The sequence below is a fragment of the Tupaia chinensis genome, unplaced genomic scaffold (genome assembly GCF_000334495.1).
Source record: "Tupaia chinensis unplaced genomic scaffold, TupChi_1.0 Scaffold148004_1, whole genome shotgun sequence".
Taxonomy (NCBI): Eukaryota; Metazoa; Chordata; class Mammalia; order Scandentia; family Tupaiidae; genus Tupaia; species Tupaia belangeri.
This window is the reverse complement of record NW_006207854.1, coordinates 152,930-174,890: the sequence shown is the minus strand read 5'-3', so window position 1 is coordinate 174,890 and position 21,961 is coordinate 152,930. Positions and strand designations below refer to the sequence as shown.

General features: G+C 59.4%; 1 protein-coding gene across 1 annotated transcript; it reads right to left on the bottom strand.

Moving 5' to 3' along the window:
- Positions 1–6,548: 6,548 nt before the first annotated feature.
- ADAM11 (ADAM metallopeptidase domain 11) lies at positions 6,549–15,335 on the bottom strand. Its single transcript, XM_027768871.1, has 23 exons — positions 15,256–15,335; positions 15,101–15,176; positions 14,652–14,718; positions 14,517–14,584; positions 14,112–14,186; positions 13,962–14,033; positions 13,628–13,794; positions 13,131–13,215; positions 12,936–13,026; positions 12,754–12,805; positions 12,192–12,291; positions 12,037–12,108; positions 11,824–11,916; positions 11,364–11,444; positions 10,800–10,850; positions 10,629–10,692; positions 10,336–10,435; positions 10,014–10,133; positions 9,767–9,935; positions 9,566–9,680; positions 9,392–9,482; positions 8,787–8,804; positions 6,549–8,301 (listed from the first exon to the last, which is right to left on the bottom strand). The coding sequence occupies exons 2-23, from the start codon at positions 15,125–15,127 to the stop codon at positions 8,286–8,288; spliced, it is 1,794 nt and encodes a 597-aa protein (XP_027624672.1). The 5' UTR covers positions 15,128–15,176; positions 15,256–15,335; the 3' UTR covers positions 6,549–8,285.
- Between the last annotated feature and the right edge of the window lie 6,626 nt (positions 15,336–21,961).

The following is a 21,961-nucleotide window of genomic DNA, read 5'->3' as shown; positions in this document are numbered from 1 at the left end:
TTTCCCCTTAAATTTTCAGACTTGCTAGGCAAGTGTTTTAGTAAGTAAACACTATAAATCTTCGACACTTAGGAAACACTGAGGAGAGGGAAGAATCCATAAAAGTCCCTCTGGAAGGAGTGGCCGGCTTGTGTGTTGGACAGCAGGCCTCACCCACCTCGAGCCCTTGTTTGCACTGCAGGCCACGTCAGCAGCGTCCTCACCAAAGAGCATGTTAGGTCCTGTGTAAACAAAGCCCCAGGGCGGGGGTGCAAAAGAAGACTCCCTGGCTGCTCTGGCCGAGAGCAGAAAGCAGGACCTTCATGGGGCAGTAGAGCCAGATGGGTTCGGGCTGAGCATGAGGGCGGTCCTGTGCTCTAAGGCTGGCTGTGTCATCTGCGGAGTGGGGACAATAACGGCCCTGACACATTCAGCGGTCGTGAGGGTCGCCTGAGACCCTGCGAGGCCCAGCCCGCAGTAAGCACTGGCCCGCTAGGGGCCGTGATGTCTAAGCTTCCCCCAGGGCTACCGGTGCTGGGAAGACTGCTGTCCCCACGGTCAGTCTAGGGGGCTAAGAGGGAAGCTATCAGGGTGTCGGAAAAGTCTGGACGTGGTTTTCGACAACCCAGTAGTTGGGAAGGTGCAGTGGGACTCTCCCAATTCTTTCTTCACCCCCAGGGGCCAGTTACTCCCTTGTTCCTACTGTGAAATGGGGAAGAAATTCCCAGTGAACACCTGCCAAGGAGTGCGTCTCGTATGAAACCTCTGCGTCCACACCCCGAACATTCCAGATTAAAGCTCAGTTAAACAGAACAGCCGTGAGCCACTCTGGTGTTCAGGTGTCTCCTTAACATTTCCTCTTTGTCCTAGCGCAGTGCACAGCTGTCCACCTGCTGGAATCTCTGGGCAGCACTGAGTCGCTTACGCCACAAACATTTATTACCACCGCCTTTGTCGTGAGCACCGAAGCGCATCCCGCATGACTGACTGCGGTTCACGGCCCAGATCTAGCGGTCACGTTCACGGTGCCGATGCTGTGTGGGGAGTACAAGGCGTATCTGGATGCAGGTGCTGCGTGCCCGGCTCCAGGAGGCACCTCGCCCCGGCTGGCTTTCTGGAGTAAGCGGAGGTACAAGACCTGTCAGGTGAACAGGAGCGGAGCTGATAGTGTGGGGGTGCAGTCATACATGGGGGGAAGGTCCAAAGGTGAGCACTTTCAAGGAGCTGAAGGACATTCCCAAGGTGGGAACCTGGGAGGGAAGATGGGTCGGAATGAGCTGGGAAGAGGAAGTGTGCAGACAGGTAAGCAGGGGTGAGGAGGGAGAGGGCGGCCAGGCCGGGAGAGCAGAGCTGCCTGTGCTGTGAGCCCTGAGCTGGGACGGAGGAGGAGGCAGGCTTGGGGCTACCTGTTCCCTGTTTGCTCCAAGGACCGGCTGGGGACTAAGGAGCTGTGGCAGTGGATGAGGTCAAGTCCATGGAGAAGCCTGGCTGGAGGGTCAGGTGGGGACCAGGTGGGTCTGGGGTACATTTTTGTTTTGTTTTTAATAGTAGAAGATTAAGAGAGAGACTGAGAAAGAAGCACCTCTCAGTAGGGCCTGGTTATGTCATGATCTTTGTCCCCATCCTGTCAGGCTCGTGGGCACTCATGCACTCCTGGGGTGTTTTTTGTTTGTTTGTTCGTTTGTTTTAACTATTTATTTATTTAATTCCATTTGTTATTATTGTTATTGTCATTATTATTTTAATTTAATCAGAGAGAGACAAAGAGAGAAAGGGGAAAGCGAGAGAGCAAGTTGCCAGGTCCAGGACTCCAGCCACAGTCGGCCCTATGGAAATGCAGCTCCCCTAACCACCACGCCACCTGCTGGCCTCCCTGGGCTGTTTTACAAGCTGCTGGGGCCAGGACGCAAAGCAGGCAGCTCTGCAGTGCTTACTTGCTGCATGGTCGGGTGGCCCTATTTTTTTTTTTAAAGAATTATTTATTTAATTTTATATGTTCATTCACCTGTTTTGACCAGAGAGAGACAGAGAGAGAAAGGGAAAGTGAGAAAGCAAGCCACCAGGTCCAGGACTCAAACCACGATTGACCATGTGGGAGTGTCTAGCGCCTTAACCACCACGCCACCTGCTGGTCCCCCTATTTTGGTTTTGAAGGTTGTAAAGGCCTTGGGTTGTGGGAAGGTGGAGAAGCCACTGGGGAGGAACCCACTGGTAAATGAGAAAGCCACTCCCTTGTGGGGAAGAGCCTGAGGGTACTAGTAAGAACGCCAGGCCAGGCGGGTCGGCAGGGCCTTTCAGACCTCGGTGAGGAGCAGGAGGGGAGAGGATGCAGCCAGAAGGGGTGGCAGGGAGCAATCTGAATAGACACAGGAGGAGAAGCTGAACCGTGGGGAAGAGGGAGGACAGTCGCCAAGCCAGGGCATGTCGGCCTGGGGCAGAGGCCCAGACCCGGCCGGAGACCCTGCTTTGGAGCGACATCAGTCTGAGCTATGCTGGGAGTCTCTTGCCCCGAAGAGCAACCCTGCCTCCGGTCACCCCAGTCCTATGCTCAGTAAATCCTCCATCCGAGTGACCCGCAGACGAGAGAAGCAACAGCACCCCCCTCGACCGTTTCCTGGGATGAGCTTCATGTGGTCTGTCCTTGGTGGAGATGTCAGATCCTGTTCTTCACAGTGGCCTTTGAGTGATGGTGACACCTAATTTTCTGAGGCAGCCAGGATCAGGCTGGACATGGAAGGAGCTGCTGGGTCAGGCTGGAGGAAAGGCAGATAGTGAGTTTATTTTAAACCCAAGAGGGCACTGCAGCTGCCAGTGAGAAGCAGACGGCTCTCGGGAGAGCGGGGATCGGCAGCCAGTCAGACACTTGTCAGGAGCCCGCAGGCTGCCAAGCAGGCAGGGGTTCAGGTGGCCAAAGGCCAGGGCTGCGCAGGCATGAGGGGCCAGGCGTGGGGAGGACAGCCGTTAACACTCCCGAGTCAGGGCATGGAGGACAGCGCAGCTGGGTCATGACCCGCACGCCGGGCAACCCCGAGGCAGTGCAGATGACAGGGAGGGTCAGGCTCAGCGTCCATCTGGGGCCAGATGGACCTTGTGAATAGCTTTGCGAATGAGCACGGGACAGTCAGGAGTCTGCTCGGGCCTGTGCAGCCCCCGGTAGGAGGGGTGCTCTGTCAGCATCCCATGGAGCAGGTGGCATTTGGTCCCGAGGGCTGGCCTAGAACACGGTGTGACTGAGTGGAAGGCCATCGTGACCCCCTGCCTGGAAGACATTGTCCGTCCATGGCTTCACAGCCCAACAACCTCCCAAGGGCTCGGTCCAAGGCTCGGGTGATGACAGCCCCCTAAGGACCCCTGTGCTGCTGAAAGGGCTGCCAGGGCACATTTCAGGAGCTGTCACCAGGGCTGGGCTCTAGGCTATGATGCTGAGGCCCCTTGAGCCATGGCACTGACCGGCACTTGTTTCTGCCCTTGGCTTTGAACCCTAGGAGGCCCGAGAGCCCCGGCCAGGCCCTGCACAGAGCTCCCCAGGTTGGAGGGAGGCCTTTGGGAATCTTCGTCTGCACCGAGCTCCAGGCTGGGGCTGCTGGGCTGTCCTGCTGAGCTTTTGGAGAGGCTGACGGAGATCTTACAGTACTTCTGGCATGCTCCAGGGTCAGAGCTTTCAGGGGGAGGAAGAGCCAGGTCTCTCTCACTCTCACTCTCGGTTAAGTCACAATTCCCCAGGAGTGGACGTCATCCCAGCCCCTCTTTTGCTTTCTAGAAAGGCCTGTACCCACGGTTCCTCTGACCTTTAGTGAGGCACTGCCTGCTGTCCCGACCCCGTCTTTCCTGCTGTCGTGGCCTGCTTTCTTTTCCACTTTATGGCATCGGTTACAGCCACAGATAGCGACCGAGCACATGAAGTCCACATAGGCTTCCAGTGTAAAATATAGCCCCGATTCCAAAGGCTTTCATACAAACACCAGAAACAAAACAACAACGACAACAACCAAACCTCAGTAGTCGTGATTACATGTTGAAATGGGTCTATTTTAGATATATTGGATTTAAGAAAATACGTTATCTTTGGCTGCCCTTTTTTTTCATTATGGTTACTAGCTTAAACACATAGGTCGGGCCAGCCTGTGGCGTGGTGCTTACGGCAGCTGGATCGCACACAGCCAGCTGTGCAGCTGGAGTCCCAGACCCAGCAGCTTGGAAAATACCAGGTGCGTGTGCCTGTATGCCGTGCCCGAAATCCCAAAAGGAGGAAGAAATGGAGAAGGGGTTGTATTGACGATTTCCCCTGAAGGGTGTTTTCTCACTCTCTTTATCTGTCTCTGGCCAGCACCCATGCCCTCTGACAAAATTAAAAATAAAAAAACCCACGTAGGAGGGACCAGCAGTTAGCATAATGGCTATGTCGCTGGACTCCCATGTAGCCAACTGCAGTTCGAGTCCTGGACCTGGTGGCTTAAACTCACGCCGGGCACGTGTGCGTGCGTGCCCAAGATCCCGAGAGGAGAATGGAGGAGAAGGGATTGTGGCGTGGTCATCCCCCGGGGGGTGATTTCTCGTTTTCCATCTCTCTGTCTCTCTCTTTCTGGCAAGCGCACACACCCTATAGCAAAAACCTCTCCAAAAGAAAAAAAGAAAAAAAAAAAACTAAACCATTGTAGGTAGCGTACCTGGGTGGGCGGCTTTCTATTTTATTGGACCACAGTGGCCTAGACGGTGGGATGAAACATCACGAATTTATCATCATTCCTTCAACTCGGCAAGTAAACTTGCACCTGGCCGGGGCCGAGTGGGCTGGACGCTCCCAGCCCTCCATCCTGGCCACCTGTAATCCATGAGGGCCTACATCAGCCTGACAGAGGGAACTAGGGACTGAACTCTGCGGCCATGAGCTCGCCAGAAATCGTCACCAGCTGGGCACTGACGGTTTCAGCAGGGTGACTGGGAGCTGCCAGGGGCGTGAGCTTACCGAGGAGTTTCTGCTTCTGAAGAAACTTGTAACCTGGGAATTCCTGGCAACAGGCGGCCTGCACAGCAAGTTTCAAACTGCTGGTCCCACTCGGCTCTGTTGGGGAGCCATCCCTCCAAAGCTGCCCACTGCATGTTCTGAAGCCACAGCCAGGCCTTTCAGATGATCTGTGTGGACCAGATCGGATGCTCCACCCCAGCCTCAGGCTAGATCTCCAGACAGGCCGGTAGCTGGTACGCTGGCATCACAGGAGGGCCCGACTGTTTGTGTGCGCAGGCTTGGCCCCCACCCCCTCTTCTTCCCTCCCTCTCCTCCCAGGTAGTGCCTGGGCCTCCAGGGCTCGGCCTGAGCCAGGCGTTGGTGACCCTGCTGCACTCACCTGAGCCCTCCGTGGGCCCATCTGCCATGTACCTGTCAGAAGCCACACGTCACACTACTCAAAGGGACAGCTGTGTGGCACATCAAGCCAGGAACTGGGACCCGATCAGGGGTTAAGCTTCCCGAAGGAGGCTCCGAGAGGCAGAAGCAATGGAGAAAGTTAAAAATAGGGTCATCCAACTCGGGCCAGAAGACAAGGGCGGGCCTCGCCATCAGTGGGTGACTGATGGGCTTCGGCCCCCTGCACACCGAACTGGGGAGGTTGACCGTCTGCCGTGGGAGAGGTGGGGGTTAAATGCCCAGTGCCCTGGGGAGACGCCAGAGAATGGTGACCAGGCGTCTAAAGACGCGTACTGAGGCGGTCCTGGGAGTCCGGCCACCTGGGAATGGGCGATGATACTGGAGCGTCTAGTGCCAGTGCTCCCAGGACCCACCCTGAGGCTGCCCTTCTGTCCCCTGGGCCCTCCCAGTCCTTGGTTGTCCCGTCCCCCACCTCTTCCCCCACCCCCGTCCACAAGCCTGAGCCTGATGGCTCCCCCAGTCCTTCCTCGCCTCCCACACTGGGAGCCCCTCCAGGCACAAGCACTCAGGAGGGGAAGTCGGGAAGAACAACAGGTCCCGGACTCGCTCTCTGAGCTCGGGGCCTGGCCTTGCTCAGTGGGGCTAGCCCAAGGGGAGCGGGTGCCCGGGGCTGGACCGGGTAAGTTTGCCCAGCGTCCTGGCATCTTGGGAGGTGAAGAGACTTAGAGAAAGGAAGCTGGGGTTCCTGCCTTTCCATAATGCTTTCCTGCTCAGCTCACCTCTGGCTTGGCTGAGGCAGGGGTGGGGAGCCAGATCTCAGCTGGGGGCGCCACAGAAGTGGAAGGGCCCGGCCCCCACCAGGTCAGTGCCGGTTTCCTCTGAGTGGGGAAACTGCGCCCCTTCCTCCCAGCCCTGGGTGTTCACTTCCTGTCTCCAGGACCCAAGTCACAGGACCGTCACTCACAGAAAGGAGACACAGGGTTGGCGTGAGCTCCGTGGAAGCCCCTGATGTGATCTTTAATTGATGCTCCTGGCCCTTCCTCCCCACCCGAACCCCGGATGACCTATGTACAGGATGCTGTTTGGAGCCAGGTCCAGGCGGCGCAGCTTCCTCCACCCTGGGGTGGGCACTTGCCAGGGTGGGGCAGGAGGACGGAGACAGCTGGGAGCCAGGCTGGACTGGCCACAGGAAGTCTTGTTCTCACCCCTGTCCCCGCGTACACGTGCACACACAGACACGCCACGTGCATGGAGGTGCTCACACTCGTGCAGAGAAGTGGAGCCGGACGCAGCCCAGATGCACTGCTGCCCAAGTGTGTGTGTGCATGCCCGAGGGATGCCAAAGGTGTCGCCGCCAAAGTGCAAAACCCAGCATGCCCCCCTGCCCCGCCTCAGCCTGTGGGCCAGAGGGGCAGGACTGGCCAGAGGGCAGGGCCAGCTAGAGTTGTCACGAGGACCACAATAGCCATCCAGCCACCGGAGACTGTCAGAGGGCCCAGGTCCCAGTTTGCCTCTGAGGGTGGTATAGTGGGGAGATATTTTATCCACGGTTCCTCCTCAAGGATACCCCAGAGACAGGTAGCTCAAAGGCCCAGGGCTGTTCAGAAACCCCTGCCAAGTCTAGGTGGGTGTCCCTGGGGAAAGGGACTCCACTCATTTGTGGCTTTCATCCATAAGGTAGCTGGCCCCCACGGGCCCCAGTCAGCTAGCTAATAGGGTTGAGGAGCCAGGGTCACGGGAGAGGCCACAGGCAGGACTGAGGAGTCCTAGGGCCTCAGCCTGTGTTGGCTCGGCGGGGCGGGGAGCAGTGGAGGGTTAATGGGGAACGTCTGTAAACTCACTACTCAGCCCTGGAATGGGAGTGTGTGAAAAGGGCCTGACGGGCCTTGAGGACTTTTCCAGAAGTCTCGGGTCATCTTCGAAACTGCCCTTTCCTGCCTCCTTTTGCACATCCCAGGCAGAGCCCTCGCCCTCCAGGCACTGGCCACCTCTGGCCTCTGCTACTGCAGGAGTCCTCCCTGGGGAAGACAGCCCAGCCTGGGACCTCTGTTCCATACCAGGGGGCACCTAAACCCTGAGTCAGCCCCAGAATCACCCTTCTTGAAAGGGGGAAGGTGCCGTTTTCTTTTAGGGACTGTGTTTTCTAGGATCCCTCCATACATGTGTCCTGGCAGGGCCAGCAGGACGGTCATTTGGGAGTTGGAGACAATCTGGGACGTGGTGCCGTACCCATAGCCGAGGCCTTGGGCACGGCACAGGCAGCTTTGGTTTGAATCAGCGCTCGGACTTTTTCCAAGCTTAGCAGGGCTGGACCGAGGGGGCAGGCAGGATGCCTGGCCCCTGCCCGTGTTCAGGGACAGGATTCCAGGGTGATCATCCCAGGGCAGGGCCTGGGGGAGGCCACACCTTGGCTCCTCTGAGCCCTCCTGTAAATGCCAACACAGCCAACTGCTCTGGCCCCAGCACCTCCAAGGTTACATTCATCAGTTAAGAGTCATAAAAAACGTGAATGTCAGCCCCTTCTCCTAGGTCCCAGGGAGCTATGACCCTGGTTCCAGCTGCCTCGTTTAGAGGAAGGGCCATCCCAGGCCGGGTCTGCTGGTGGCTGCCTGCCCCAACCGGGGCTTCCCTCCAGGCCCGCCCCCGCTGGAGCTGTGGTGGTCTGTGATGGTGAAGCTACATTCACACAGGGAGAATTTGTGTGCAAGGCCAAAGCCGCAGGACGGGGGCGGGGACCGTGAAGGAAATGCCCTCCAGGTCGGTCCACCCTGGTGGTGTGAAGGGCAGGGCCACAGCCCCACAGCCCCTGTGCAGCCAGGAGTCGAAGGGTTTGGACCTGGAAGACATTTGCACGGTGCCTCCCTCCGTGGCTGGGTGGGGGCAGCCTCGTGGTTCAGGGCCGAGACGGTGGGTGCCAGGCTCGGAGGGAGGAGGGTGGCACTTAGGCCCCTCCGGACCTGGAATGGAGAGGGGGCATCAGGGGACAGTATGAGGCAGGGCCCAAGGGAGAGCCCTCCCCTCCTGCTGGGCCCCGGGAGGTCAGTGCTGGGCCCAGGAGGCGGCAAGTCACAGGCTGGCCAGGGAGGGGATCTGCAGGTCAGACAGCGGTGACATGGAAGACAAAACAGATGCAGACGCAGAGGGACGCTCCTTCCCAGGGAGTGGGGACTGCGAGGGCCAGCGCCGGGGTCCACCTGGCCAGCAGAAGGGCAGCAGTAGAGGAGCCACGGCCAGAGAGGACGTGTGGGCAAGAGGACGGTGAGGTTGTCACTCCATGGCGTGTCCCCCGCCCCTGCCGTGGCAGGCCCACAGCAGGGGCGGGGGAATCAGCCCCCAGCTCCCATCAACAGAATGCAGGTGACGGATGAGATGGAGGAGACAAGGACAGCGGGAGGGATGACGTGGCCGGCGTCACACTGCCCCCTGCTGGGTCGGGTCGTACCTTCCTCGGCGGATGTTTCTTCAGGAGCCAAGGAGAAGACAGGCAGAGGGAGAGAGAGAGAGAAGGGCCGTCTGACCTTCCCCTTCTCTCAGGGAGCGTCCCCTTCCCCCCTGCCTGGACACTAACAACAGGGCGAGGAGAGACACTGAGGAGACCTACCGAAAATGGGATCGAGTCCTGCAAGGGTCTGCCACTAACTCCCAGTGGGACCCTGGGCCTCAGCTTCCTCCTTTGCACATTGAGGGGTTTCGACAGCTCGAAACCCCAAACTCAGACACCTCAGAGGCTGGCAGACTAGGTGGGAGCTAGAGACGGAGCATACACATGCCCTGTCTCCGCTCTGTGGCCCCGCTGGGATAAGTCAAGGCACGTGGGGGCCCAGTCTTCGCAGCTTTCAAGAGAAGCTGGAAAATGGGGTTACTAACGTAAAATGTCCAGGTTTGCAGCGTGCGTGGCTGATAGTTCTGAATGTTAACACAAGACTCGGTGGGCTGGCTCGGACCCACGTGCGAGCTCGTGCTTGGCTGACCTCTCGGGGAGGCCCCCCGAGCTCCCGCGGTCAGGGGTCTGATCCTGAGGGTGTGAGGGGAGGGGCGGAGTCTTACTTAAATCCCCAGCCCGTGCCACCCAGGACGATGGCTGCAACCAGCACAGCCCCGGCGATGGAGCCGATGATGATGTTGGTGCCGCTGGGACCTGGGGAGGAGGGCAGGGCTCGGTTGGCGGGAACGGCCATGGAGAAGGGGAGACAGACCCGCCCTGGCCAGCTCTGGCCTCACCCTTGTATCTCTCGGTCTCCCCCGTGGGCGGGGCTGTGGGCAGGGGGTTGTGGATGCTGCAGTCTTTGCCGGTCCAGTCTGGCTGACAGATGCACTTCCCTTCGTTGCTGCAGACCTAGAGTCAGGGAGAGGGGAGAGGTGAGCAGGGGCCTGTCCCCTCTTGTAAGCCTCTCCCACTACCCCCAGTGTCCAGGCACCCACCCCGTGGTGGGAGCAGACCCGGCGCTCCCCGCTGCCCGGGCAGGTGCTGAAGTTGAAGGCAGAGGCCGGCAGGCAGCGGTGGTCCAGGCACAGCATGTTGGGCCCGCAGGCTGTGCCGTCCTCTACGTAGCTCAGATCCGAGCCGTCGGCCAGCTGCACGTGGCCTCCCCTAGGGAAACGGCACGGCCAGCTTCAGGCCCTGTCCCCTAAGCCAGCTCCCTTTCCCCAGCTCGCCCCCCGCCAGTACCTGCAGTCCAGTTCCTTGCCCTGGTGGTAGAAGGTGACACTGCTGATGTCTGCACCCAGGTCCCCCAGCCGAGGAGCTCCAGAGATGTTGACACAGAGGAGGAAGCCACAGAGCACATCCCTGTTGGGGCACGTGGAGACAGCCCCAAGTCTGACCTCAGGCCCACCCTGAGCTCTCGCCTGCCCTCGCCTTGCCATTGCTTTTCCACATCGTCTCCCACTGGGGTTCACAGGCTTCTCCTGTGAGAACCTGCTGCCTAGCTCTCAAAAAAGCTGACCTCCCACCCAGAGCTGGGAGGCCCAGAGGAGCCTCGGCTACTCACTGCTTATTGCACTGGACCCAGCCTGACCCCTTGCGTCCACAGTTCCCACGCTCCGTCCCCTCCACGTTCAGCTTCTCATAGCAGAAGCGGTCAGCAGCCGCTGTAGGGAGATGATGCCAGGCTTGTCCCGGCCCACCTGGGACCTCAGGCCTGCACCTCCAACACCTTGGTCTGATACCCATCTGGCTAGTCCCATGTCCTGGGAGCCACACATTTGATAGGAGGCATAGTCAGCTGGGGCCTTCCCCTCAGACGCTCCATTCTGGGTCCTCCCCACCCCCAGACAGACTCACCATGACCCCAAAGGGCCTGGCACTGCCGGTCCCGAGTTTTGCAGCGACCTCCATAGCAGCGGCCCTGAGGGATGGACCAACAGGAGGCAAGAGGCAGAGCAGGTGGTTGGTCAGAGCAGAGACAAGAAACTGTACCCAGCCCAGAGCGGGAGGGGCCCCCACGTGGCATACCTGTTCATGATCGCAGTAGTAACCATCCAATTTGTGCAGGTTAGGAGGGCACTGTGAAGAGAGGGGCGGGGCTGAGCAGAGCACCCTCAGGGAGGAACGCAGGGGTGCCAAGTGCTTCCCCACGAGGGGGCTCATGTGCGGGGGGGGGGAGGGGGGCTCTTCCCTACAGTGGAAAATTATTCCGAATTCCAAATTCTGTAGCCTCTCCGGGCTCCCTGAGTTTCTGCACCTACCTTGTTAGAGCTGGGAAAACTAAATGTCTGGCACATAATTAGGACCTAATGGATGTTACCTAATATCATCCACTCTGATCCCTAGCATCCACCAGGCACCGCGCCAGGCGCTGGGAATACCAGCCAGCCTGTAAACACTGGTTTAATGATCGAAGGAACAGAGCCAGGAGTCACGAAGAACTCCCTCTCTCTTAGATTGGGAAACGAGGGAATCAGCGGCCGGCGGCGCCAGCTGCGCAGCTGAGGGACGGAGCACAGGGACGTGAAGAGCAGTCGCCGGGCGGAGCCAAACGGATAGGTGTAAGGGTTGCCTCGGCCGGACCGGGCGGACCTGGCTCGAGTCCCCGGTGCAGGTCTCCGCGATGTCGCACTCGTTCACAGCTTCTCGGCAGGACACACCCCGCGGCTCGTACTAGGAGATGGATGCGTTCCTAGGCTCAGACAGCTTAGATACCTCGGCCCCGCCCTCTGCGTGGGACCCCACCACCCCTCGGCCGCTCACACCCCACTGAGCGTCCCCCCGCGCCCCGCCAGCTCTAGTTTCTGCCCGTAATCACTCTCTGCCGCTCCCGACCCCGCTCTCGTAGCCCCGCCTCCAACATCCCGCAGTTACTACATGCCCCGCCCCTTACCTCCATTGGTGCGTTCAAGCTAGGCCACGCCCCGGGACCCTAACCCCGCCTCTAACGGCCCCTCCTCCCTCCTTAACTCCAGCCTCTTATCCGCAGGCCTCCAACGGGTCCGCCTTCGTCTTGGCCCCGCCTCATCTCCGCCTCCCTGCGAGTCCTCACCTTGCAGCGGCGACAGCACAGCCCGTCGCTGCACATGGCGTCGTGAGTCAGGGTGCATTTCTTGCAGCAGTTGCCACCCGAGCGGCTGCATTCCTGAAGGACGCAGGGAGAAGCAGAGTAAAGGCAGGCGAGCCCTAATCCTCCCTGCTCGGACCCACCCTCGCGCTCACTTCGCGTCGCCGGCCCAACCTGGTGCCCACACGAGCCGCTCACCTGCACCGAGCCGCAGTCGCACTCCTCCCCTGCCTCCACAAAGCCGTTCCCGCACTCGGGGGGGTCTAGGAGCTAGACCGGGAGTGGGTGTCGGCAGTCTGGCGGGGGACTCTGCCCACGCCCCGCTCCCATGTTCTCTGTCCTGGGGGTGGTACCTTGAGGGGTTTGTTGAAGAGGCAGCTCCCGCCGCCTTCCTGCAGAAACTGGTTGTACTCATCGATGCTACAACGTGAGAACTTGCGGGGCAGGTAGAACCTAGGCAAGAGTGACCGGACGGTGCCTCTGGCTGCTCCCCTCCAGACCCACCCTTAAGCCCTCTCAAGATTGAGGGACAGGTCACCCTCACGAGGAGCCTGAAGATCTGCCTTGAGACTGCACACTCCCGCCGGTCTATCAAGGCACCGGCAGAGGACGTCGCTCCGGTCTCCTTCGCCAAACCTAGCGCTGGAGCGATCGGAGGGAAGGTGGCCTCCAAGCGAGGCTTGGGCGCCACCCAGTGGTGGCAGTGCGCACTACAGCCTGGCTAGTTTGGGAGTCCTAGCAGGGAAATCTGGGTCTCCCTTTGTGGTGTTTGCAGAAAACTGGGTGTCTTGGAATCCCGAGTGGTCCTGAGAGCTGGGTCCCTTGAGGCTACCAGGTCCAGCCTGCCATACAGTGCTCTCTAGGATGCCCTTTGCCCAAGACTGCCCCCTCCCCATTTTGTCCCCAAGAACTCACCCTGTGTCCTCCATGATGCACCCCAGCCAGAGGTCTGGACACTTGCAGTCCCCTGCAAGTCAGCCAGGTGGGTGTGAGGGAGGGTTAGGGCCGCCCCCTCTCACCTACCCCCTCCTCACTTCTAGAGGCTGGTATGGGTCTGGGCGTGTGGCTGGGCCACGTGGGTCTCCCAGGGCGGGCACCTGCAGAGCTCCGGTGCTTGTTCCACATCATGCCCAGGTTCTGCCCCAGCGTCTGGGCCAGGGTCACCGCCATGGCCCCCATGTTGCCGTACTGGGGTTGGAAGATGGAGACGGCTTCGTCTTCCCTTCTGGCAGAAGGGTGCTTTTGCAGCCCTCTCTCTCAGCCCCCCACGCAGCCATGGCCTCGCCTCTCACCTCGTTCACACCCCCACCCCGGGACAGCGAGCAGATTCCTCCCACGTAGGCTGCCCCGCTGCTGGCGCTCTGGAATGTCCTGCCCCTGGAAGGGAAAGGGACATCAGGACACCCTCCTCTTTCCCCTGCTCTGAGGTGGGCTGGGGGACCTTGACACCAGAGTCCCACCTTGCCCTTCCTGTCAGCCCATGTGGCCTCAGGCAAGCCCCTTCCCCTCTCTGGTTCTTTTGCTCCTAAGCCAAGCCAGAGGGTCCTCTAGTTACAAAGTCCTTCCGTCCAGTCTTTCCCTCTCAGGGAACTGGGTCCCTAAGAAAGGGATGCTGGGACACTTTGAAAGGGGAAGAGGGGACTAAGGAGAGGCACGGAGCAGAAGACCACCAGCAAAGGGCATCAGCCAAAGAGGGAGGGGTGGCTGGGGGTAGGTGGCAGGTGCTAGGTAACCCCAAGCCCCGCAGCAGCGGGTGGGGGCTGGCAGGACGTGCAGGGCGGAGACTCACGAGAAGAGGTGGGTGGCATCGCTGGGCTCAGGCAGACCTTCCCGCCGGTAGACCATGAGCCGGGCCAGGGTCTCCAGCAGGTCATCCTGCACCTGGATCTTGTCCCCATCTGCCCATGTTTCCATGGCAACCAGCACAATGCGGGTGTTGAGCTGCTCCTTGTATATCTGGGCCCGAAGGAGAGAAGAAGAGCTGGAGGGTGGGAGTAGATGTGGGGGGACAGGACTGGGGAGGACCTCTGTCTGTCCCTCCAGGAAGTGGGGATCAAAAGCTGACAGTGGCTGGGTGTGCCAAGAGGGGTGGGTGGTGAGGGAGCGAAGGGAGAGCTGCTCACCACGTCTGCCAGGTTCACCACGGACTTGGCAAAGTTGCTGGTGAGGACCACCGACTGCCGCATCTGCTCGAACTAGGGGAAAGAGCGGGAGGAGGGCGTGGCTTCTTCAGGGTCCCTCCTCTCAGGGTCACCCCTGTCCTGGGGACTCACCAGCTGGTGGTCGTTGATCACGATCAGCTCCACATACTTGGTCTCACTGTGCACTGTAGGGTGGCCCCGGCGGACCTGGGGGTGGGGGGCACTTGGAATCGGTCCCCTCCAGGTCTGGCCTCAGCCATGCAACAGACAGACCTGGCGGGGGTCTGGACTCCAGTCAGGGACAGGGCCAGCCGCCCACCTGCAGAGGGTCCTAGCCCTCCCAGCCCTGGAACACGGGCAGGCAGCCTCAGTGGGCCTGCTGGGACCTGTGCAGACACCCGTGTTAGGAAGGGAGGCCTCCCACAGAGGGTCCCTGCCCCCAGCCACAGCAGTCTGCCCCTCATTTGCCCCGGCCTCGTCCTGCTCCGGACCACAGGCCGAGGTCTCTGCAGCCCGAGGTCTGCGCGGGCCCCATACCTGCCTTTTCCTTCTCAGCCTCGGCCGGCTGGGAGGAGCAGAATCAGCAGGGGCAGTGAACAGGCAGCCTGTGGGGAGGGGCCGGTGAGGGGGGCCCAGCCGGCACCCCCCCCAGCCCCACGTTCCCTCCCTTACCTGGCTCCCTGCATCCGAGGGGGACTGGGAGGAGAGGGGTCCGGTAAATGAGGTGGGGAAGGGGTCCCTGCAATGAGGGGGAGTTAGTTCTTGGGGGGCCAACCAGGTCTGCTCTGGGCAGTTGGGGCAGCTCCGGCCCTCCCCTGACCCCACCCTGGAATGACCCTGAACTGGCCCAAGGTCCCATGTCGGATCTCATCTCCCAGATGCTCAGATTCCAGGGTCAAGACCTGGGGGTGCCCCAAGAGGCAGGGGCAAAGGACACTGGAGCCCAGTGGGAGGTCACCTGGGGGACACTGGAGCTGGGGGGACAGGAAGAGGGAACCAGAGCTGGGGTTGCTGCGGAGGGCAGTGAGGCTGAGGTTACTGAGGGAGGAGGGGGCGGTGGCAAGGAGAGCTGTTGAGACAGGCAGGGCAGGGCCATCAGCGTGGGGCTGTGCAGGGCTTACCTGAGGGGCTCCCCACGGGCCAGCCATCTCCTGGGGCTCCACAATGTAGGTTAGGTTCCCGTCAGAGAATACCCCACTGTGAAGAGAGAGGAGCGGCTCCCACCACCCCCAGGCCCGCTGAGGCCAGTCCCTGCACCCAGCCGCCCCCTACTCACTGCAGCCCCTGGCAGGTGGAGATGGCGGCGAAGGAGCGTGGGTTCCCCCGGAGTTTGCCCTGGTAGTAGCAGTGGTCTCCAGCCCCCTGGGGAGAGCAGGCCAGAGAGCAGAGCATGGCCCAGCCCTGACGGAAGGCGGGGAGGGGCGGAGGCCGGCAGCAGCTGCCCTGGGTGCACCAGGAGCCCTGGAGCTGCTTTACCGGCTGTCACTGAGGCAGGTTCCTAACTCTCCTAACATCGCCTGGCCTATAAAGTGAGGACGCGGGACCTGCTGCGTGCCGGCCACTGCGGACCCCTGCCCACATAGTATCTCGTTTCACCGAATGACAGGGACTCACCCCCACAACACACTCACTGCCACGCACTGGCCCTGGAGACCGCCCAGACCGAGGCTGAGGAGCTGTGAGCAGCATGTGTCCTCGCCAGGCTCTGGGTCAGAGGGGACCACGGCACCCCTCCCCTGACCGCTTCCTGCAGAATTACTCGTGCTCCAGTTACTGAATGGGCTGGGGGAGGGGGCCAGGCTATTTATAGACACTCATTCATCTTTGTTCAGCCTCCAGCGCCTCCAGGACTGGGACCCTGGTGTCCCAGCTGCAGGAATTCCCAGGGCCTTGGTACTGAGCAAGGGGGCATTTCCTCAATGCCATGTCCCAGAAGTGTGGGAAGGGGTGGTTCCTGCCCAAGCTGGCAAGGGACAATGAGGGCCCTTGTGCACCACACGTAAGGCACACAGGCTGGGAATGAGACTCCTGGGGCCGGGCCAAGCGAACACAGGGCCCCGCCATGCCCCTGTTCACCCCAACTGCCACCGCGGATCCTGGAGCCTCCGTGGTGCGAGAGTGGGAAGGCCCAGGGTCTGAGGGGCCAGGCTCAGCTCCACCAGCCATAGGTCCCCACATCTTTGACCACTCCACCTCCCCTGCCCCTTCCAAAGGCTCTCACGGTGCTGTGCTGGGTGGTCCCCTCGGGGCTGAAGTGGCGCTCCACGTACTGTGAAGACAGGAGGTGACTGAGGAGGAAGCAGGGGCCGTGGGTCAGGATCCAGGTCCTTGCCTCAGCCCGGCCCCAGCCCGGGCCATCCAGGCCATGCCTTGGCCTCCCCCGCAGCCCTGCCTCCGGCCCACACTCACTGGTTCAGCTCCAGGTCCAGGGTGAAGTTGGAGTTGAAGGCTGGGATCACGAAGCTCACCTGGGCCAGGTGGACGGGCTGGGGGGGAGGCAGAGGAGAGTCAGTCTGAGGGGCTTAAAGGTGGGGATCGGGGAGACTCAGGGCAGAGACTAGCCCTGGGGTGAGGAAGGCCTTGCCCGCTGGGGAAGATGCTTTGCTCAAGCTCCTCTTCCTCCCTGACCCTGCTCCTCCCAGGCCCTGGCCTGCCTCTGCTGTGTGCAGAGCCCCACCCTGGGGGAATAGGAGGCCGGGGAAGGATCCTGTGGGAGAACGGGAGATGGAGCAGGCCCGTTCCTGGCCCCCTACCCGGACCGATCTCCTCGGACTGTGCAGACGGAGTGGGGAGCAGGGCGGACTCCATCCCTTTGCCCCAGAAGCTGGAGCAACAGGCAGGGGCCACCCTGTCAGGAGGAAGGGACTTTGGTCCTCTGGCCCCAAATCCATTGCCCTCTGTCTTGACCAAAAGAGCTCATCTTTAATATTTCAGTCCCATGGTTAATTTTTAAACACGGAAGTTTTCCTGATGAATTTTTCAGAGGGGCCTGTGCAGTGGGGCTGGGAGGCTCCAGGTTGCCACGGCAACATACCAGGCCTGAGCAAGATGACTGCCCTTGCAGGCCTGGGTGCCCAGTCTCTGTGGGCTAATGGAGACCTCAAACCCCAGGCCTATATTCCTAGGAGGGCAGAGTGGCCCAGAGAGAAGAGGGCATGGAGTCCAGGTGAGGGCGAGGCAGCCTTTTCAGGTTCTGAGCCACGGGAGCCATAGGGACACACCTCGAGGCTCCCATTCATCCTAAACGGGATGCACAGAACGGCTGGGAGGATTCCAGGTGCAGCCTTCTTCCCACTCCTCCCTCCCACCCATTTAAGAAAACTGAACAGAGACCAGACGATAGCGTGATGGTTATGTTGCTGGGCTTTCATGTAGCCGACTGCGGTTCAAGCCCCGATCTGGCGGGTTAAAACTCACACTGGGCACAAGTGTGTGTGTGTCCAAAATCCCGAGAGAAGAATGGAGGAGAAGGAATTGCGGCGTGGCCATCCCCCCTGGGGGGTGATTTCTCGCTTTCTGTCTCTCTCTGTCTTTCTAGCAAGTGCACACACCCTATAGCAAAAACCTCTCTGAAAAAAAAGACTAAACACCCATGGGGTTCGCAGGTGGCGTGGTAGTTAAGGTATTTGACTCCCACATGGCCGACCGTAGTTCGAATTCCAGACCTGGTGGCTTGCTTTCTTTCTTTCTTTCTTTCTTTCTTTCTTTCTTTCTTTCTTCTTTCTTTTTAAGAGAGATTTTTGCTATAAGGCAGGTGCATTCACTAGAGAGACAGGAAACAAGAAATCACTCCCAGGAGGATGGCCATGCCACAGTCTCTGCTCCCTTTTCTCGGGATTTTGGGCACATATACCCAGTATGAGTTTTAGGTCACTGAGTCTGGGACTTGAACCATGGTTGACTATGTGGGAGTCCAGCAACATAACCATTATGCCATCTGCCAGTCCCCTATTTTTTTAAAAGAATTATTTCCTTTATTTTATTTATCATTATTGTTATTTTCAATTTGACCAGAGTGAGACAGAGTGAGAGAAAGGAAGCCACTGGGTCTGGGATTCAAACCATGTTCAGCCATGCAGGAGTCCAGTGCCCTTAACCATGCCACCTGCCGGTCCCTACTTTCTCATTTTTCCTCTCTTTCTCTCTGTGTCTCTGGTCAAATTTAAAAAATAATAATACTAAATGAAATTAAATAAAATTTTTAAAAAGACTGAACACCTGGTATTGGTGAGTGTTGCCCCATTGTCTAGCACACTGGGGGCTTTGTTTGCTACCGTACTTCAGTGGTAGGGGGGCAGACTGCAGGAAGGAAGGGGGCCCCATGGTCAGGTCATGGCCCCAGAGCATGCTGTCTGGCTGGCTTTCTCTGTGGCCACCTGGTCATCCCCTGTCTTACTGCGTGCTCCTCACACACTGGGCGCTGGTCTGAGCACTGCAGGAACTTCCGAGGTGCATGGGAAATGGGTGTCATGGAAAATGTGTGGATCAAAATCCTCTTTGCATCAGATTAAACTCGTACTTTAATTCCATTTCTCTGTGAACTTTATTTACTTATTTATTTATTTTGGAGAGGTTTTTGCTATAGGGCGCATGTACTTGCCAGCAAGACAGAGAGAGGCAGAAAGCAAGAAATCATCCCCCAGGGGAGATGGCCACACCACAGTCCCTTCTCCTCCATTCTCCTCTCGGGATCTTGGGCATGCACGCACACGTGCCCAATGTGAGTTTAAGCCACCGGGTCTAGGACTCGAATCGCAGTCAGCTGCATGGGAGTCCAGCGACATAGCCATTATGCCAACTGCTGGTTCCCAGGAGTCTAGCATTTAATCACCATGCCACCTGCTGGCCCCCTTCAGGAACTTTTTTGAAGTCCTTCCCATGATCATATATGATCTTTACAACACCCTTAGGGGTAGATGCTACCGTTATTTTCATCTGACATACGGGAAAAGTCAGCACAGAAAGGCTAACCTACCTAAGGTCACACAGCTAAAAGGTGGTGGTGGAGCTGGGACTCGAACCTCGGGAGCTGCTCCCAGAGCGTTCTCACCCAAACGACGAAGTAAAAGGGAAGTGGACCCAGTGACCACGAGAGGCTCCTGGAGAGGGGTGAGGTGAAACAAAGGGTCAGAGCTCAGCTAGATAGACCTCGGCGCCTCAAGGGCATTGAGTCACCCCATCCCAGGCTCACCGAGGCTCCAAGCTCCACCCTGAGCCCCTGGAGCATCGATCAGACTGGAAATAGAAAGTCAAGGACAGGGAGTCCCTGCTTCCCTCTCCCCGCCCCTCGGCCTGGCCCCGCCTGGACCTTCCCTCTCCTCCCTCAGAACGTCCCTGCTAATTCTACCTGCACCCCACAAAGCCCCCTCTGGTGCCCAGAGGAGCAGCCTGTCCAGGTCCCTCGCCCTGATTTCTCTCTCTCTCTCAAGCTGTGCAGCCTCAAGGATGACCCAGCAGCCTCTCTGAGCTTCAGAGTTTCCACCGAAAATGGGCAGATGAGCCCAGATGGGAGGCTGGGAGGCTGGCTGTCTGGTGGGGGTCCTCCTGGGCTTAGAGGGTTCCAGTGGAGTCTGTAAGCCCAGGCATTTACAGCAGCACCCCCTCCCTCACCCCAGCAGGCAGTAAACTGACCCATCTGCCTCCCTCCCCTCTGCGGAGGCCAGGCTAACTCCCACACTGGGGAGGCCCAGACACCCCAGGGCCCTCTTTGCCCACCCTCTCCTGCAGCCTGTGAGCCCCCGTCCCTCCCCTGGCTGATGAGGCTGAATTGTGGGGATACGCTGCCCTGCTGACCAGGTGGACTGGGCTGGGGAGGAGTCCCCCAAAAGCAGTGTGGGGAGGAGGAGAGACACCAGATATGCAGGTGTGTTTGCCCAGCTGGGCCGATGTGGGGACGCAGGCCTGCATGCGGTGTGCGGGAAGAGCTGGTCAGGCACCCACGTCTCTGTCCCCGGGACCCTGAATCCTAGCTGCCTGGAGAAGACGCACCTGCTGAAACCAGCCAGACCGCCAGGCTCTAGGACAATGCTCTATCCAAACCAAACTACTCTCCACACCTGGCCCCGCCGCAGGGCCCTGACCTCGTCCCATTACCCTCGGTCCCTGGGGCCCTTCAGTCTTGAGGTCACGCCAGTCCTCCGGCTGCTCTGACCCCGTGCCCGGCTCAGCACTGCTTGTGACCAGCCGGCCGCAACCCTGTGCCCTCTGCTGCCGCTGCCTCCCCGGCGGCCCGCTCTCACATGCTCCAGCTCAATTTGACCTCAACCCGCCCAGGTTGCCGGTCCTCACTTTACAAATGCCAGGCCGAGGCTTGGGGAGAGACACTTGGAGGTGACCCCCAGGGTCACACCAGGGAAGTGCAGGGCCAGTCTCCCCGGGGCCCAGGGCTGGAGTTTGCGTCTGCCATGGCAACTGTGGCTGCCTGGTAGGGGTGGCCATACCCTCCACCCAAGGCTTTCCTGTCCTTGTCCTGCCCACTCCCCTGGACACCTGCTTCCAGGGAACTGTGCTTGTCCCTCCATGCCCTGGTCAGGCCCAACAAGATGCAGGTGCAGAAAGAAGGCAAAGATGCACCAGAGCCCAGTGGGTATGTCCAAGCTGTGCCTAGACTCACAGGATCAGTCTTGGGAATGGGGACACTCGGGATTAAGTTCCCAAAGGCCTCAGCAACTCCAACGTGCAGACCACTGCTCCCTACAACCTTCAGGAACCAACCTCAAACACCCACCCTAAGACCCACCACCTGGGCCTCCACTTCCTCCCACAAGCTTCTCCTCCCCACCCTCAACTGCAAAGCCTGCACTGCCCACCCGCAGGGCTTGGCCCCTCTCGGCCCCAGGCACTGGGCACACCTCTGGACTCTGTTTTCCTTCAGCACAGGTTCAGCTTTGCACCTGGGCGACCTTTAGGCCCCTGGAGCCAGGGCGGTGCCAGCCTTTTCCCTGCCCCCGTGCTTGACACTCACGTTGGATTGGAAAGGCCTCAGGAAGCCTGAGAGGGGCTGGGCCCACCTGCTCTGGTAGTTGAGGGAGCAGATTCCACACGGCCAGCCTCCCAGTTTGAGTATTAGACTGGGTGGCTTGAAAAACATGCCAGGCACACGTGCAAGCATGCCCAAAATCTCCAAAGGAGGGAGAAATGGAGAAGGATCCTGAGGGTGCTTTCTTCCTCTCTATCCCTCTGAGGCTTCGGTCAGCACATGTACCCTTTGGCAATGAAAAAAACTGGCCTGAAGGAGTGACTTAGTTTCTCAACTCAGTTTCCCCTTGTTGAGAGGATCGAACAAAAGCTCTTCTGAACATTTTGTCCAATGAAGAAGTAAGTGGAAATAGGACTTTGAGGGACTGGATAAAAGACCCCCTTGGTCACCTCTTGTGACAGGGATGTGACAGGACAGTGGCTTTATGCTCCAGACCTGGAGTGACTGACCGTGTGCCATATCACCCAAGCAGGTCTTTCTGGAATCCCTTCTTCCCCACTGAGGAGGACTCCACTACCCTTGGGGGTTAGGGAGTTGCGGAAAGGGCATTCAGAGAGGTGGGGCCCCACCGGGGAGTCCTGGCTGGCTCGCCCCCCGCCTGCACACCAGCCAGCCCCCCGCATCCCCAAGCAATGTGCTAACGCTCCATTTATTCACCAACAGGGCAGCAGGAGTCCCAGCTAATGAGAGCAGGTGGATACATTTCTGATGATGGGATTTGACCTAAATTTTTCAGGACAGAGTCACCTCTTTACAGGGTCATCGGTCCCTCTGGGGACAGACTCTGGACAGCTGGGCTCCTCTAGGCAGCCAGGAGGGGTGCTTGGGTGAGGAGGCCAAGTCCACAGGCCAGAGTCTGCCTGGAGAAGACTTGAGATGCCACCCTGCCCATGTGGCTCCTGCCCTGAACCCCACCCCACCTGGAGCTGACAGGTAACCCCATTTCTTTTTTTTTTTTTTTTTGGAGAGGTTTTCGCTATAGGGCGCGTGCGCTCGCCAGACA